We start from the raw sequence: 18,170 nt of genomic DNA, 5'->3' as shown, positions 1-18,170 counted from the left end.
TTATTTCTATCATAGGATCTAATGGTAACACTTGGATATTACAAGACAACATGTAAGAATTATGATGTGCATATGTTTGTTTGTGTACATGAGAAAAATGTTTCTATTTATAAACCTTAAAAAATTAATTGTTGTTGGTTTCACATTGTTCTATTGTTCTTTTGTTGCAGTCAGTTGTTTTTATTGCAGTGTCAAAGTTTGTCCAGTGGTCGATAGTTTTAAGCTAATTTCTGTGTACTCAATTTGTTGTGAATAAAACAAATTATACTTTTATTTTATTTTTTTAATCGAAAACATCATATTTAATATACAATCTCAGAAAATTTTGGTTTGTTGTACCAAAATCTTTATTGATATTCATGAGTCAACTTTTAAGTTATACAAACAATATGACATATTCGAATAAAGAATTTATGTCTCGTGTAAAAGAGAACAGCTTGTACATTGTTGCTTGATCTAAAGAGTCTTTTTATGTTTGTGTGGTCTAAAGAGTTTTTTTTTATGTTTGCATGATCTAAAACTCTTGCGTAGACATTATGATGTTTGATTATCTTGATTATGTCAAAGCAAGATGATAAAACACGTTATATCAACATGTTAAATTATATTTCATGAGTCTTTGAAAACATCATAAAATCAAGTATGTTGTCTACTTAGTCAATGAACTATCAAAGTGTATAATTTAAGTTCACGACAAGAAGTGTTTATTGAGTGTAAAGATATATATTAGAACGCTAATGATCAAAACATAAATATATACACATATATGGATGCATATATACACATATATACATCTAACATAAATTATCAAAGCAAACATGTAAATACAAATCATAATAAAAGGAAAAATAAAGCAAGTTATATGAATATGACACTCATGCATTACATATGTATATAAACAACAAAACTCCTCTTGGGTCTTATGCATTAATACAAAAAAAAAGTGTGTCTAAAGTAGCTGAAACTAAGGTATATAAAAACATATAAACATTTTTCCCATTTTTATAATAACAAAAAGGTAGAAGAACATCATCATGACACATGCTAAAAAAATATGGCCAACTGATGCTCAACAATGGGATTAACTGATGGTGGCTCAACCTTATTTTCTACCTAATGTACAACTCCATAAGTTTCTCTAATTTGACATCATCTTTATTGGTAGAACATGTACAATTTTTGTTAGAAGATTCGCCTAAATTGTATCAAAATTGTGTTTGGTTCTCGGTAAATCTAAGGTGAAGTCCGTGAAAATACTATCCCATTTTTATTTTGGAATCTTTAATGGTTGTAATTCTTCAATAGCATGTTGATGTTTTGCTTTATATTTTTTTCAAGTTCAACATTGACACATATTTAACTACATCCTTCTTCATTCCATGCCACCAGAAGTCTTTTTATGAATTGTGACGATCCTGGATGAAAAATAGATTTACTTTTATATGCCTCATTCAATATTGTATACTTAAATTCTTCTACTTATGAAATACAAACTATATATTTGAATTTGATAAGTTCATTGTCCTTGTGATAAAATTCCAAATATTTTTCTTATTCCTTTTGTTGAATCATACCCTTTAGATATTGATTAGTTTGTTACGCTTGTCTAACATGGTTTAGAAAATTGTTGTTAATCTTAAAAGTTCCTAAATATAATTTTCACTTTTTGACTATTATGGTCGAAATGATAGTAATTTTATGATCAACGCTTCTATCACGACATTTGATTTTCCAAGGTGGTAAGATAATTCAAAGTCTTAGTCTTTCATAAATTCTATCTACCTCCACTATTGCATGTTCAACTCTTTCTAGTCGAATAAATATTTTAAGTTGTTATGATCATTGAGCACTTCAAATCTTGTTTCGTGAAGATAATATCTCCAAATCATCAACGCAAAGATTACTACATCTAATTCTAAATCATGAGCTGATAATTTACCTCATGCGGCTTCAATTTCCTAAAGCATACACAACTACTTTTCAATCTTGCATCAACACACAACCTCCTCATCCAAATGCATCACAATAAAATTTAAATTTCTTTTCGGGATCAAGTAAAATTGGAATTGGCGTAGAAGTTAATAGTTTATTCAATTCTTAAAAAATTGACTCATAATATTCATTTCATTTGAATTATTGTCATTTCCAAGTCATCTTAATAAAAGGTAAGGCTAATTGAGAAAATTCTTCAATAAGTTTATGTGGGCCTTGTAGGTCTTTCCTAATGTGTTACTGCTTTAAGATTTGTTGGATCCACCTTTTAGTCTTTCACTTGAAAACATGTGACCTAAAAATTGAACTTGAGTAAGCCAAAATTCACACCTTCATAATTTGGCATAAACTCGCATTTCCTTTTAAATTTGTAATATAATTCTAAGTGTTTGACATGTTCTCCGAGCTTATAAAATAAATGAGGATATAGTATATGAATACTAATACAAATGTGTCTAACAATTTATGAAAAACTTAATTCATATAATTTATGAACACTACAAGAGCATTAATCACCCCGAAAGGCATAATTAAATACTTATAATGACCATAATGAGTCTTAAAGGCAATCTTCATAATATATTCTTTTCTTACATGACTTAATGATATTCCAATCTGATGTGATCTCAGTCTCAATTCAAGAAGAACGTGTGTCAGAAAAAGATGATGTTACTGCAAGAGCTCCTCAAAGGAAAAGAAATAAATAGAAAAAAAAAATTACAAAATAATGTGAAAACAAAGTTACAAGAGAAAGACACAAGAAATTAGAAAAAAAAAATATTTTTCTTAATATTTCTTGTAATTTCCTTGTAAGTAAAAATATAGAAATATATTTTCTTTCTTTGGAGTAGAAATCAAGATACTTAGTTTGGGCATAAGATTCACTCTTAAAAATAAGGGCCTTGATTGGATAAACATGTGTGTCAGGCAAACACTAGTCTCTTCATATTTCATGTTAGGATCTTGTTTGGAAAATTAGAAGCACCAACCAAACAAGTCATAACCCTTTCATCTTCTTAAGCTAGCCTATACATGCCTAAAATTCACATTTGTATGACAACCTGCAATCGAATGAAAGTGGTCATATATTTTTCTCTCCCTTTATGAGTTTAAGAGGTTAGTTCCTCCATATAGAATCTTTTCTTGAGTTTTATAAATTCAAGTGGTGATTTTTCTTTTGCACTTATCTTTCCTTGTGAGAGTGACATGTTATTCTCTTTTTACTTCTCCCATCTATTGATTTTCTTTGTTTGTTCTTAGGATCAAACCTTCACACTTTAATAATCACTTGTTCAATGGAAAGAGTCTAAGAGCTTGATTTGTTCTTATTTATTTACAATTGTCAAGATTTGTTTTAGTAGCGTTCATTAATTTCATTCGTTTCCATCCATGGATTGACTTGTTCTTGATTCCTTTTGAGTAATATTCATGGAAACAATATTCTAATTGGTCTAATATCATGTATATATTATTTTTTTAACCAAATAGAAATTGAATCTAAATAAGAAGCACATGAGTTTCATCCATCCTACTCATGTTTGATATATCCCAACTTATAAATTACAAAGTTGAACCTTATCATTTTGTATCATAGCATATGGTTTCAAACATGATGCATTTAATTCATAAACATGATATATGTGATTCAATCTTAAAATACAACATCATTTAATAAGTTTTGAATTATTGCAAGTTGAAACGAGTGACCATATGTATAAAAAGCTTATTTTGGTCTATAATTTCTAATACTAATACTATTGAAATTTCAGCCTTTACTTGATTTTTCCATGACAAATTCTATTGTTATTTCTATATTTGTCTCTAAAGTCTATAGCAAAATTTTCAATTGGTATTTTTATGTTCATCTTTTCTTGGTTGATCTTGACTATGAAGTGTTGTTAATTGATGCATATGATGTATTTAATATAATATATTCATTAATCTTTGATTGTTACTAGTTTGATTCATCTTCGTTGATCTCTAAAGTCATAGGTTCATTAACATTAGTTAATTTTTCTTGCACATAACTTCTAGTATTACTTGATTTAGTTTTGGTTTATTTTTTTCTTGAAATTACTCTTGAATTGTATTGATTATTAAACTCTAAACATAAATATTAAGTGTTCAAACCTTGTGTAGATCAACTCTTGATATTGTGCTTGAGTTTTTGGATCACAAAATAAAAACATATGGCCAGAACAAAACAACCTTTGTAGATCAATATTTGAGAATATTGTTGATCCATGAGATCATTAATTCTTAAGAATAATACTTGTTTTTGATAGTCCTTTATGAAGTTATGAGTAATTAATGCACATCTTCATATTGTCATCTTTCTTCTTTAATAAAAGGACAAGTGCATCCATGGTGATAAAATTGATATCACATATAGCTTATATAACATTCTTCTACTTGCCTCTTCACTTTAGCTAATTCCACTCGTGATACGGATAAGAAGTAATAGATATTAGACTAGGCATAAAAATAATGTCTATAGTGAATTTAAGTTATCCCTTAGGTGATAGCTCAATTATCTCTTCAAGAAAAAAATTCAAGGAATTCATTCACAATTTACTTAGTTTTGCTATTTTTGAATAATTTTAACTTAAAAATATAGAATCACCTTATACCTATATAATTAAAATTAAAATTTTATATTTACAATTGACAATAACACGGTTGGATTACAATCAATTCATTCACAACACGACATCCAAACAAGATAATACTATAAATCAGGTTTTTTTGAGAAACTTTTGTTAAGAAAATATTCCAAACAAATGGTAAGTGATTTATTAGTAAGAGTAGAAACTACAATATCATATGACATGCATGAGACACACAAAAATTAAGATCTTCCATGCAATTTTAAGTATGCTTGTTTATGTTAAAAAAAATTATTGTTAAAATGTGGTTATTTTTTAGTGCATAAATAAGAAAAGACTTTGTACCATTACAAAGAAGAAGAACGAAGGTGCATACTGAAAATGAGAGATTAAAAAGAATACCATAAGACCCTATGAAATTTCGAAAATAATTTTGTCTAACAAAAGGTATAAACACATTTTTATGTTTTTTTAAAAAAAAATAGTTATGTTATTCTGTATGTGCACTTATGACAAATAGCTCGCAGCTACTTACAAAAATGCTTTCTTATGTTTCTTTTCCTTTTTTTAAATAACTCTACCCAAACATATTAAAAATCATAATAAGTGGTTTTTTTTTATTAAAAGCACCTTTTTTCAAAAAAAATTAAACAAACATATCCCAGGTAAGTTTTATTGTTTTGATTCTCATAACTTTTTTACCATTTAATTTTTATTTCTTTAATTTCGACCCTACAATTTTTTTCTGTCAGATTTGTTAACATGAAGAAAAAAAAAATATATAATGCCACAAAAATAAACCTTCACTTCTATTTTACTTTTACTTTCCTATTTTTAAAGTGAAAATAACTAATAATCTAAACATCTAAAAGTTACAAAATATAAGTCAAATTCTTACTACAACTCCTTACACTTCTATATTTCTTTTAATTCTAATAATAGCCTTATGGCGGAGAATGTGACGTCTTATTTTTCATTTTCAATTGGTGGTGGTGGTGATGGTTGCTTGTGGTGGTTGTGGTGAACTTTACTGGTTGAGATAAATTTTGTGATGTTTGTGTTGGTGGTGATGGTATTTTCATCGGCTTATTTTTTTCATTTTTTTGAAAATCACAAAAATAAAATAAAAAAACCAACAAAGTGCACAAATGGAAAAACTCAACTATATTTATCTTCACACTAGAATGTCGAATACAACGAATATTCTTGTTAATCCTCTCACGCATATTCAAATGATGAAATTGTTCTCTTATATATTGTGGCTGGAGAAGAATGAAAGTGCTAGAAAGGAGATAGAGAATGCAACTCAGATTATATAAAAATGTAATATTACACATCATGTAGAGTTATTTAAATTTTTTAAAAAAGATTAAAACCGACTTTTCACAATTAACATGAAAGTGGAAGAAGAATTTGTCAAATCTAATATACACTACAAGAAAATCATGAAATAAAAACCAATTTTTAGATACTAAAATAATTAGTTGTGATAGTAACTAAATTAGAGATCATTTTAGAAACTAAAAACAATTTTGGTTTCTAAATTAGTTTCTATTATTGTTAAATAGTTTTTAAATTAGTATTGTTGCGACCAGACATCGACTAGAGATTAGAGCCTTTCATTGTATATAAGTGGGTGCAAACCTCACCCCTATGAGCCGGTTTTATGGGGTTGAGTTAGGCTTAAAGTCCACTTCGTAATATGGTATCAGAGCCATTTCGAACCTATCCTAGCGAGTGTTTGTGTTGGGCCTATCGTGCCACCCGCTATCGGGCCGCTATCGGACCACCCATAATATATAATCCCACGCACGAGCTTCTATCTATCACTCTCGGCGTGAGGGGGTGTGTTGGAGATCCCACATCGACTAGAGATTAGAGTTTTTCATTGTATATAAGTGGGTGCAAACCTCATCTCATGAGCCGGTTTTATAGGGTTGAGTTAGGCTTAAAGTCCATTTCTTAATATGGTATCAGAGCCATTTCGAGCATATCCTAGCGAGTGTTTGTGTTGGGCACTATCGTGCCACCTGCTATCGGGCCGCTATCGGACCACCCATAATATATAGTCCCACACACGAGTTGGCAGTCTCGGCGTGAGGGGGTGTCCTTTCATTGTATATAAGTGGGTGCAAACCTCACCCCATTGAGCCGGTTTTATGGGGTTGAGTTAGGCTTAAAGTCCACTCTTTCTTAATAAGTATTTAATTAACAACCAAGGTTTTTCTATCAAATATAAATATATATATATTAATATTCTTGATCCGAGAGATCTTGTTCTAAAAAATAGGAAGGAAAGCCCTTGAACATATGTAGAATGTATGAGATAAGACTGAAGCATGGGATAAGGTAGCATATTGAATTGAAGTTGTTGTGAGAGAAGGTAGTAATGACCTAGTAGACAATTCTGAGAAAAGAAATCGTGATTCCTAAGTATTCCACAGGACTCTGTATTTATTCAAACATAAAGAATAATAGAATGGAGACAACATTGTTCATTACTACCCTGAAAGGCACCAAGTGCAAAATTAGTGTATCAACTTTAGCTTTTGGTCCAGTCCCATAAACAGTGCCACAAAAAAGCATATGACATTGTACCACACAAATTAAATTATACATATTTCAGCTCCCAAGTGTCACATTAATACTAGATCTCCCTTTTGCCTTTTACCATCATTCTCCTTTTTCTCCCTTTTGAACCTTCTCTTGCTTGCCATATTCAAATATCCAATGCCTCATTTCCCAAGTTTTCTTTTATTCTTCCTTCTCTCTTTGATCCAAGAAAGCAATGATTCTCAAGTTTCTATTTTATATATATATAAATATGAAGATGGAGGCTAAGAGAAAAAATTCTACCTCACATCAATCTGCACCTCTTAAGCATTGCTCCTAACCCAGAAGGAAAAATCAGGATCAAGACAATACAAGCCAACCTGCAGATATGGGAGTTAGAAGTTGGCGCCATGTGTTGTTCTCTTTGTGTCTTCTCTTCAGTTTAGGTAACTTAACTTTTTTTATTGTTTTAACAAAAACACAGCACGTGCATGTATGTTGTATTCTTACTTGCATCATGTATTGTATTATTGCTTGTCAGAACTAAGTTACAAAAAGCCTAAGAAGCTGAATCTAAATAGAGTACTCATGTTTAATTAGAAAAATACAATATTGAAGGCATGAGAAGCTGTAGACAGAATTCATCAATAGCAAAAATCACTTTTGTTAGCATTATGGAATGAACCAAGATATTTTTCATTCAACCATCATAGCCACATATGTTTTAAGATTCAATAGCAATGAACCTGAACAAGAAGTTTGATGTACTGAGAGTGTTTTGCCGCCTTAAATTGGTTCACTTGGCTCGAGTCTAATTGTACTGGAATCTAAAGAAACAAAAGTAATAAGGGTAGATGCAGAAAGGCATACATAGGTACATACATTACTCTGCCACCTTTGGAGCAATCACAGAAGCACTTTGGGTTAATCTATTCAAGTTTACTAGTTCATTTTCAGCTATTTCTTTCCATTTGTGGTGTTGAAAAGTTGAAAGATCCTTGGTTTCTTTTACAGGTCTAGGTAAAGCCATAAGATTAAGAGAGGAAGAAAATCAAGAAATCTCATATGAATTTGGTACCAAGTTGGATGCAGTTCCTGTAGTCAACCCTACAACTCCAGGCACAGCAAATCCATATCCTACATTAAACCCAACAACTCCTCAAGCACCTGGCACAATAGGACAAACCCCATCAACTCCTACAACCCCATACATGACCCCCATAAACCCATACACAAACCCCACAACCCCAAAAACAAGTCCCACTACAAATCCAACTCTGATCCCACCTAGCCCTGTCACAACTACTACTCCCACAACCCCAACTGCATCAGCAGGTGGTCAGTGGTGTGTTGCGAGCCAATCAGCTGCAGAGAGCACTCTGAAGGTGGCCCTTGACTATGCTTGTGGCTATGGTGCAGACTGTTCCTCAATTCAACCTGGAGCAAGTTGTTACAACCCAAATACTCTGAAAGACCATGCTTCTTATGCATTCAATGACTACTACCAGAAGAATCCAGCTCCTACAAGCTGTGCATTCGGAGGAACTGCTACACTTACAACCAAGGATCCCAGTAAGACTTTTCATCAAACATTTAAGCCTCGGTACCTCAACATGATAAAAAAGAATTTTAGATTAACATTTTTATGTCTTCCAAATAGACATGAGAAACTTTGCATTCAATGTTTTCAAAGCTACAACATTCAGATAAACCAGAAATTTTGCATCCTCATGTTCCCATATCAAATATACCTTTTCATCCTGGCACTCTCCCACACACACACAAGTATGGATAGATTCAGAGAAGCAAGATTGTTAAACAGAGATCTTTCCCTGAATCCCCTTCTCAGTAACTAATGAATATTCTGAAATATGGGCTCTATACTTTGCTACTAACTCTCTCACCAAAATTATTTCATACCAATGTCATAATTCTTGTGGGTTATGAACTCCATTCAGCTATCTAAGTTTTTTTTATTGAAATTATAGTGTTAGAAAATCCCACTATACCATGTCTGTTAACAATAACATGCTCTTCTCCACATCATTTCAGGTAATGGGAACTGCCGCTATACATCATCCAAAACACCAAGGTGAGAATTTCTTAAACTATATCTCATTCACCCCATTATAAATAAAACATCATATGTAACATTATACACTCTGAATTCCTAATACATGTATTGTTGATGCAGCATGAGTCCACCAACACCAATTTATGTAAGCCCCCCAACTCCACCAAGTACTATGACTCCAACTACACCAAGTACCATGACCCCAACTGCACCAACTACTATGATCCCAACTACACCAGGTATTATGACCCCAACTGCACCTGGTATGACAACAATTCCTGGTGGAGCATCGGTGTATGGTACGGGACCAACAGGAAGCCCCAATATAGCCACACCTGTTTCACACTCTGAACTGCTGTTATTTACCTTATTTGGTTTGTGGGCTTCACTTCATGTAGAAATCTACATCTAGATGGTGAACAAGGGTCATTCATTCTTTCTGTGATACACCAGAAGAAATCACTCAGTCTTGAGCAGCTTTAGCAAGACTATACAAGGTGGCAGAGTCAACATGGCATATTTGTCATATGAATTCTCCCCATTAAAATTAGTACTACCTTACATAAAATGTATCCCTGGTAGATCATAAAGCATGAGAAAGTGATAGGGTTGTAGACAGATATTTTACAATATTAGTAGAGATGAATAAAGTATTAGGTTATCTACTTCCATTCACAACTTCTTCTCCACAGATAATCAATTAAACTAATATCAGCTATACTCAGAAGACTACTTCAGATGAATCTATCTTTACCCAATATTTATAATGGTTAATAGAGATAAATAAGGAAAAGAAATTAAATGCTTTAGAAAATCTTTTAAAAGAGAAACCACAAGTTTCTTCGAAATTATGTCTTATATCAAGGAGAAAATATGACACTGACAAGAAAATATGTTATAGATCATATTAGACTTTGATGATAATACTGTTGTTGTTAATATGACATTAGTTTAATAAGTGATGATGTCAACATAACATAATAAAGAATTTAAAAAATTAAGAGTTAAAATTGAAAAAATCACAAAAGGTAAAAATGAAAAGATGTTAAACTAGACTAGCTAAAATGTCATTTTAAGCATTATCATTATATTATTATTAATAATAATAATAATAATAATAATAATAATAATAGTAATAACTTGTATCATTTTGAAATTAACTCTTATAAGAAACATCAGGATAATAGTATTGTATTAAAAAACACTTCTCTCGTCAGATGTAAGTCTTCGAAGAAATCTTTCTTAATAGAAATCAAGATTGTTGAATTTTATATATATATATATATATATATATATATATATATATATATATATAATTTTTAACTACTTTATGAGTTTTGAATATTTTCAATTGAGCCTTTATTAAAAAAATATTTTATTTATTATTTAAAATATTTTTTATTTTTATCTAAGTATTTTAGTGTTTAATTTTTGTTGTCAAAGAGATAACATGAATTTATTTATGTTTATTTGTCTCCAACTCATCGATAAACTCTTTTACTTCCTCTTCAATCTCTTCTAATTTGTTAGTCAACTCATTCATTTTCTTTTTAAGAAGAGTTAACCAATGAGTTAAAAGCTTGACACATCTCTTAAATGATGTGTCTGTGTCGGGGACACACGTATCATATACTGACACTCGTAAGACACGTATTGGTGAAGTGTCAAATTCAAAAAATATTTGTTGAATTTCTAACAATTCTAGTACGGTTCTAACATAATTTTATAAAGGGGTAATACATTGATTTTCTAAAAACTCAAACTAATTGTATAAATTTTTAATATGATTATAAAAATAAGGAACACATCCTTTTAAACCAATTATGAGAAACATCTTTCTGCTATAAGAAAAAGTTGAAACATACTTGTGCAAATAAATCTTTATTATCAATTTATATAATATATAGATTCGTGTCCTGTGTCCTATATTGTATAGATGATATGTATCTTCGTGTTAGTGTATATGCTACATAGGTTAAAAGATATCAAAGAGAAAAGATGCAAATTAGAGAGATGGAGATAGGAAGATGAAAGTAACATATTATCTTATTCATGTCAAAATCAAACAATAAAATACTTATAAAAACTAAAAAATATTTCAAAGACTCAATAAAATAGTTTTTTTAAAATAAATTCTCAATTGAAAATATCTAAATCTATGATGAAGCCATGTAACAATTTTTTTAATGATTTAAAAAAAAATACATAATGATTGTTTAAATATATTAACCTTTACCAAAAGACATTAGATTTCACATAATCTTACATTTAAAATTAAATTAAAATTTCCAAAATAATTAAATTAATTCAGATAAAAATAAAAAGTCTAAAAAAGTTCAGTTATTGCACACAGGAGAGACCAATTATAAAAAATTAGAAGAAGCCCAATTGCCCATGGAATGTTTTTTCCTGCACCTCCATACCTTCTTCTCTCACCTCCATATATTTTCGAATTTTCAAAAATGCCTTCTATAATATTCTGAATTACATAATCTGAAAATTATTTTTTAAATTTGTAATTAGCTTCCGGATTACATAATCCGGAAGCCTTTTTTCATATGCATGATTACTTTTCAGATTACATAATCCAAAAGTCTTATTTAGCTTTCAGATTATGTAATTTGGAAGTCTTTTTACAAATGAGTTTGCGGATTACATAATTTGGAAACTATTCTATGGGGGTGACACAAGAAGGATAAAAATGTATTTTCATGTTGTGTATGAAGGTGGCAGAAGAAGATATGGAGGTGCAAGAAGAAACAGTCACTACATCACTTGTTTGAGAACTATTGATGTATAAAAGCACTCAAAACCAAACAATACCTCTAGGAATTTTCTTTATACACCCCCAAACTTTCTTGGCGCACCCCAAACTCTTCAAAATGACTAGTTTATTCTTTTTAAAAGTAATTTCTGAATATTCTTTCTGAAATCTTCTAGAACTAAGTTGAAGGCTAATACAAAACACAATTGATAATTACATTAACAATAAATAACCATTTGCATCGAAAAGAGTTTACTGAAAATTTAAAGTTTAAGAATCAAAATTATCAATAAACTTGCTCTTCACATTAATGTACATCATCAGTTTGGTCACTACTATCAAGACAAAAGTTGACTAAAAATAGTTGAAACCGATGATTAAATTTAATTCACTCATTTGGTACTTTCGAAGAAGAAATTTCCTAATATGTCAATTTCAGTAATCACTTTTATTGAGATTTTATGGGGAAAGAGTTAGTTTAGATCAGATTTTTAACACGCATTTGTATGAAAAGAAAAGAAAATTAATAGTGAAATAAATATTTTCTGAAATTAATTTACACCTCAAGTTTTTCACAATAACTTTGTTATCATTTTTTTTCTAGAATTTTAAGATCTAGTTGGTGGCTAGGTATCTTATTTTATTTTAACTTAATGTTGGTTGGTTTATAAGGATATAATAAGTTTCTCTAATGATTTCTTATTTTACTTACCAATGTAATTTTTATTAGATGGGGTAATTATATAAAAATGAATAGGATATATGATAAAGTTTCTCATTTAACTTGTCATTATTTAAAATTTCAAAATAAAAAAAGTTACCTAGATATGTATATTTCTTTTATCATTTTTTTCTTTTATTGAAGTAATTTTTATTTTTATCATTCAATAATGATTTTATCATTCGGTAATATTTTTTTATCGGATAAAGATATTACCCACTTTTATTTTATAATAAACATATAAAATAATTTATAATTATTTGAGTATATGATGTCACTTTAAACTAAATATATAAGGTTTTATCAAGTTATATGTTAATTCCATCCTCATATTACAACAAAAATTATTTAGAATATGAAGTTCACTCTCAACATAAATTATATAAAATGATAATCATCCTTGCTTTTATAACCTAGTCTTCACAATTGTGAATGATTTATGAATAACACTCTCACTTTGTCATGGAAAAGATGAACTTTGAGAAAGTATTTAAAATTTATAAACATATATAATGTAGAACATGTATGGTTTCATTTGACATAAGTTTTTCAATAATTTCAACAATTTTTTCAAAAACTTTGATTTGCATGGTTGTTTCATAAAAAAAAAATCACATATATATATAAAATATTAAATAACAATTTAATTTATATATAAAAATTAATTAGTCATTATATTAATTAAATTATATATTATTTTGGAGACTAAAAAGTTATTTGCATTGTTCCTGCTATGGAGATGGGACCTAGAGAACTATTTATGAGTTTCGTCTTCCTCCTTCCTATCGGACGGTAGATCAATGTTTCTGCTTCCTCTTCTAAACTTCTCGCTACTCCTTCGGTCTCAGCTGCTCGATCACTCGGTCTTTTAGAGAATACCAAATGGGGGTACCAACAGAAGGCACTACGACGCTTGAGTCATCAAAGGGGTTCAATATTCAGATGTCAGAGTATAGTAATAAATGACGTACCTACTTCTTGAAATGTGCGGTATTAATGTTATTTTAATGGGCCTAGCTTGTTGGGGCAGATTAGTGAGGTGGATTGTGCTTGGAGGTGTATTACCTAGTTCTTAATGATGACTTAATTTCACTGACCTTGATTTAACGTAATTGGACTGAAAGTATCGATCGACCCACTGGACCGACGTGGGTAGTTCGGTTGGCCTAACTGCGGGAGCCGAGCCATGATATTGACCGTTCGGCCCATACCAGTACACGCATATAAAGTGATTTCTATTATTAATAAAAAAATTATAAAATAGTTTTTAGATTAGATATTAAGATTTTAGTTACTAATATTTTATACTATAAATTAGTAAATGAGACTGACTTATTTAGAATATAAAATAGTAAGTAGTTAAAACTTTGATGACTAATGGTTAGATAAAAATTAAAAAATTATTTTATTTATAAATTTTTATGAATAATAGAAATTATCTTATATACCAATAATTTTTTTAGTTTATAAAATATTTATAGTTTAATCAATTAGTAACTAATTATTTTGGTATGTAAATCTAGTTTTTATTTAATGATGTTCTTTTATTTATATATAAATAACATTGAAATTTAAATTGAAGTTATTTTCTTTTAAGTAAAGTATTGAATTCAAATAATAGGTACTTAAAACAGTAATTAGAATGATAAATCTACTTAAAGTTGTTGTTACATTTTTTAAAGATATCATTTCATGATTTAAAAAAACTAATACTTTAGGGTAATAAAAACAGGAGTAAAATTGTGAATTTAAGTAAATAAATTATTTTTAATAATAATTAATAAAGTTTTACTTAGGCAAATTTCTTTATATGTATTTTTAAGAGAACAAAATATGAAGAAAAAAAATAATACTCACCTCTTCCTAACTTGAAATTAACATATATTTTATATAACATATTCAAAAAAGTTATTTTTTATAACAAAATGAGCTTTATACAAGTTAATTTTACATACATTTTTCATGTTTTTTTTTCTTTAAAATCTTATGAAAACGTTGGTGCGATCATATTCTATTCTATTTACTATTAAAAATATAAAATTCCAAAAGAGGTTGTGATGTTACACATCAAACCTCTGCACATGAAAGCAAGAAGTGGAATTTGGAAGGTTTAGACATCAACAGCTATTTTGTATTTTGAAATTTAAAATTTCATGAACCATTATAGGGATCTTCTTCTTATAAGTGGGTCATCTTACTTTATTCATCATAACAAGACAAATGCTTTCTTATATTATACAAAAGTTAATTTAATAATAGAAATTATCAAATTTCAGTACTGTGAAATAACTATTTTTCCAAAAAAGATAAAAATAGAAATTATACCTGATAATAAAAATAAAACAACAAAATACTTAAATAAAAATAAAATATTTTCAATATAAAATAAAATTTAATTAAAAATATTTAAATTTATAATTACATTTTAAGTATATTTAAATATTTTAGTTTTGAATGATGAGTTACCTTGGTTATAAAGAATTGATTGATGCAAATTGAATGATTTGGATTGGATGTACACGTACGCGAAGAGTACAGAGTTGAAACGTAAGTTATGTACTGTGACCCTTCTTCACATTTCATTTTTATGTAATTAATTTTATAGTGTTTATGGATATTAATATTATACATTATCCATTATTATTATTATACATACGTAGTTATCACGATACTGTAATGTTTGAATAAAGTTTCAGAATTCCACGTAATCTTGTGGTGCTCGATGCTTAGCATATTCCTCCTTTTTAAATTATAACCCTTTCTTTCAAATCTTTCATTCTACTTTTTCAACTACCTTCGTTTACCACTAACGTTCAACTTCATGCCTCAAACTTAAAACCAATATCATTCATATTTTCAATTTTGTACATTAATTAATCCATCATTAAAAACTAAAATGTTGTATTATTATTATTATTGTTATTATTATTATTTCGGTAACTCCAAAACTTGATAAAAAAATTAATATTAGTTTGAATTTATGTTTTAATTGAATTTGAATTGTACCGGTAGGTCTGTATGATCGAGTTGAAGTTCAGCGTCCAACTCAGACCGATTGAGACCATTTGAGAAACTAATCAAAGGTCAAACATCAAATAGTGCATTCTTAATTATAAATTAAATATTTAATTAGGCCAAATAATAAAGGGCTCACAATAATTATATAAATAAACACATATCCTAAAAAATCAGATACGCAATCATCTAGTACTAAACAATGAGTGCCAAAGTTTAACTTCAGCGTCAGAGTGTTTTTTACAAGTACTATCCGAATTCGAAGTTCACAGAGACAAGGAGTGAAAGAGCAACAGTTGTAGGGTTCGTTCGAAAAGAAGGAGGGAAGTGCAGGCCGATCGACCGATAAAAAAAAAGGTTCAATAGTTCTTTTGGTTTCAATCCCGTTCGAGAACAGAAACTAATTCCATTAGATATGTTAGAATGAGTTTCTTTATCATAAATTTTAAGATAAAAAATATTTTTGTAAAACATAATTATTATAAACTTTATATAAATTTATTACATCAATGTTTATTAGCTTCAACTCTCATCAAATACAATTATATATGTGTTGTTATGGTTTTATCTAATAAATTTTATGTGTGTTCATGTGTATCCTCTGTCTAATAGACTTTGGTTTAGACAAATGATAAAAACATTTTGTTTGTTAAATGATTTAAACTAATTAATTCTCATAGTCTTTTATTAGACGTAACCCATGAAATCTTATTTGAGTAGTACGTTTATTTAGTATTTTTTTCTACATTTCTTGAACAAATGTAAAAAATTATTGTGTAAACAAATAATATTTTTGTTATATTTTTATGTAATACATAAAAATTTTATACATAAAAATATATATCGACGTGTACTCATATAATTATATATATATATATAATTTTATTTTTGCTTGAATATCCATGTATATATGTATTGAATTATTTGGTTTATTGACCATGATAGGGTTATTTTGTTTGGTTTTTACCAAAATGGTGTTCGTTTAAAAAAAAATTACAAATTTAGGCAAGTCGTGCCTAATTGGGACGACTTCATATGCAGGAGTCGTACCAATTAGGCACGACTTCTGTCATGTCATACTAAAGTTGTGCCAATTAGGCACGACTTCTGTCATGTCATACTAAAGTTGTGCCAACTTGGCACGACTTCTGCCCTGTCATACTAAAGTCGTGCCAACTTGGCACGACTTCTGCCCTGTCATACTGAAGTCGTACCAATTAGGCACGACTTACCTAAATTTATAATTTTTTTTAAACGGACACCATTTTGGTAAAAACCAAAAAAAAAATAACTCCATCATGGTCAATAAACCCATTCATAACACTCTTAGAACATTCATTTTCTTTATGTATGTATTTATTCATTCAATTCAAACATAATCTATACACAATTATCCAATTTTTTGTTCTTTAAAACTAACACTCTTAAAAAATTATATATAAAATTAATTTTTAAAATTACATAACTTACTACCCAATATATAAACAATAAAAAAAATAAAAAATTATGAAGTGACAGAAGTCGTGCCAAGTTGGCACGACTTTAGTATGACATGGCAAAAGTCGTGCCTAATTGGTACGACTTCTGCATATGAAGTCGTACCAATTAGACACGATTTGCCTAAATATTTTTTTTAAACGGAGATCATTCCCTTGCATAAATATTTATAAAAAAATTTGTCACAATTGTACTTCTCTCAATTTGAACATTAATTTTTCATAATTTAGTTTCAAGTTGATTGAAATTTTAATTGTTAATAATAACAAAAGAATAAATCTTTTACAAATAGTGAAACGTAATTCAATTAACTATACTTTAAAAATTATTAATAAAATAGAAAAATATAATATTGGTCAAATTTATCCTTTGAATTAATTTAACATGTCTTAAACTGTAACTGACACTAAAAGAATCTTTTGACTTTATTTTTATCTAGATAAACAAATCTTGTGAGAAAAAATGATTTTTACACCCATTTAAATTGTTTAAACCATGATGTAATTCCCTTCAAATACTTTAAATCAATTAAACATATATTATTTAAATCAATCAAACATATATTATTTAAATGATTATTGTAGTGTGTGTTTCATTTAGATTTCATTCCGTCAACATAGGTTATTTGACTACCTTAGGATTCCTTCATGCAATCATTATTTCTTCAATTTGTGTAACTATATATAAACTAACTTTTATCTTATGAAAAGTTAATTTCACTTTTTTTTTCTCATAATTTTTTTCCAGAAAAACTCGTTTAAGCTTATTCGTTTTTTATTTGGTAATAAGCTTTTTATTTATGAACCCTGACTTGATGTAATAATTTTAAATTACAAGTATATAATAAATATTGTTGTATTTTTTAACCCCATTAGCCTCTTTCAATTCATTCCTTCATTAATTGAATTAATTTAGTTCATATTTGATAAAAGAAATACACAAAGTGGA

General features: G+C 28.7%; 1 protein-coding gene across 1 annotated transcript; it reads left to right on the top strand.

Moving 5' to 3' along the window:
* The first annotated feature begins 7,345 nt into the window (after positions 1-7,345).
* LOC137822653 (uncharacterized) lies at positions 7,346-9,903 on the top strand. Its single transcript, XM_068627597.1, has 4 exons — positions 7,346-7,597; positions 8,166-8,723; positions 9,204-9,243; positions 9,346-9,903. The coding sequence occupies exons 1-4, from the start codon at positions 7,540-7,542 to the stop codon at positions 9,635-9,637; spliced, it is 948 nt and encodes a 315-aa protein (XP_068483698.1). The 5' UTR covers positions 7,346-7,539; the 3' UTR covers positions 9,638-9,903.
* The last annotated feature ends 8,267 nt before the right edge of the window (positions 9,904-18,170 follow it).

Source organism: Phaseolus vulgaris, chromosome 9 (genome assembly GCF_051622355.1).
Source record: "Phaseolus vulgaris cultivar YP4 chromosome 9, ASM5162235v1, whole genome shotgun sequence".
NCBI lineage: Eukaryota > Viridiplantae > Streptophyta > Magnoliopsida > Fabales > Fabaceae > Phaseolus > Phaseolus vulgaris.
Note: the sequence above shows the minus strand (reverse complement) of the source record. Positions and strands in the feature narration are given on the sequence as shown.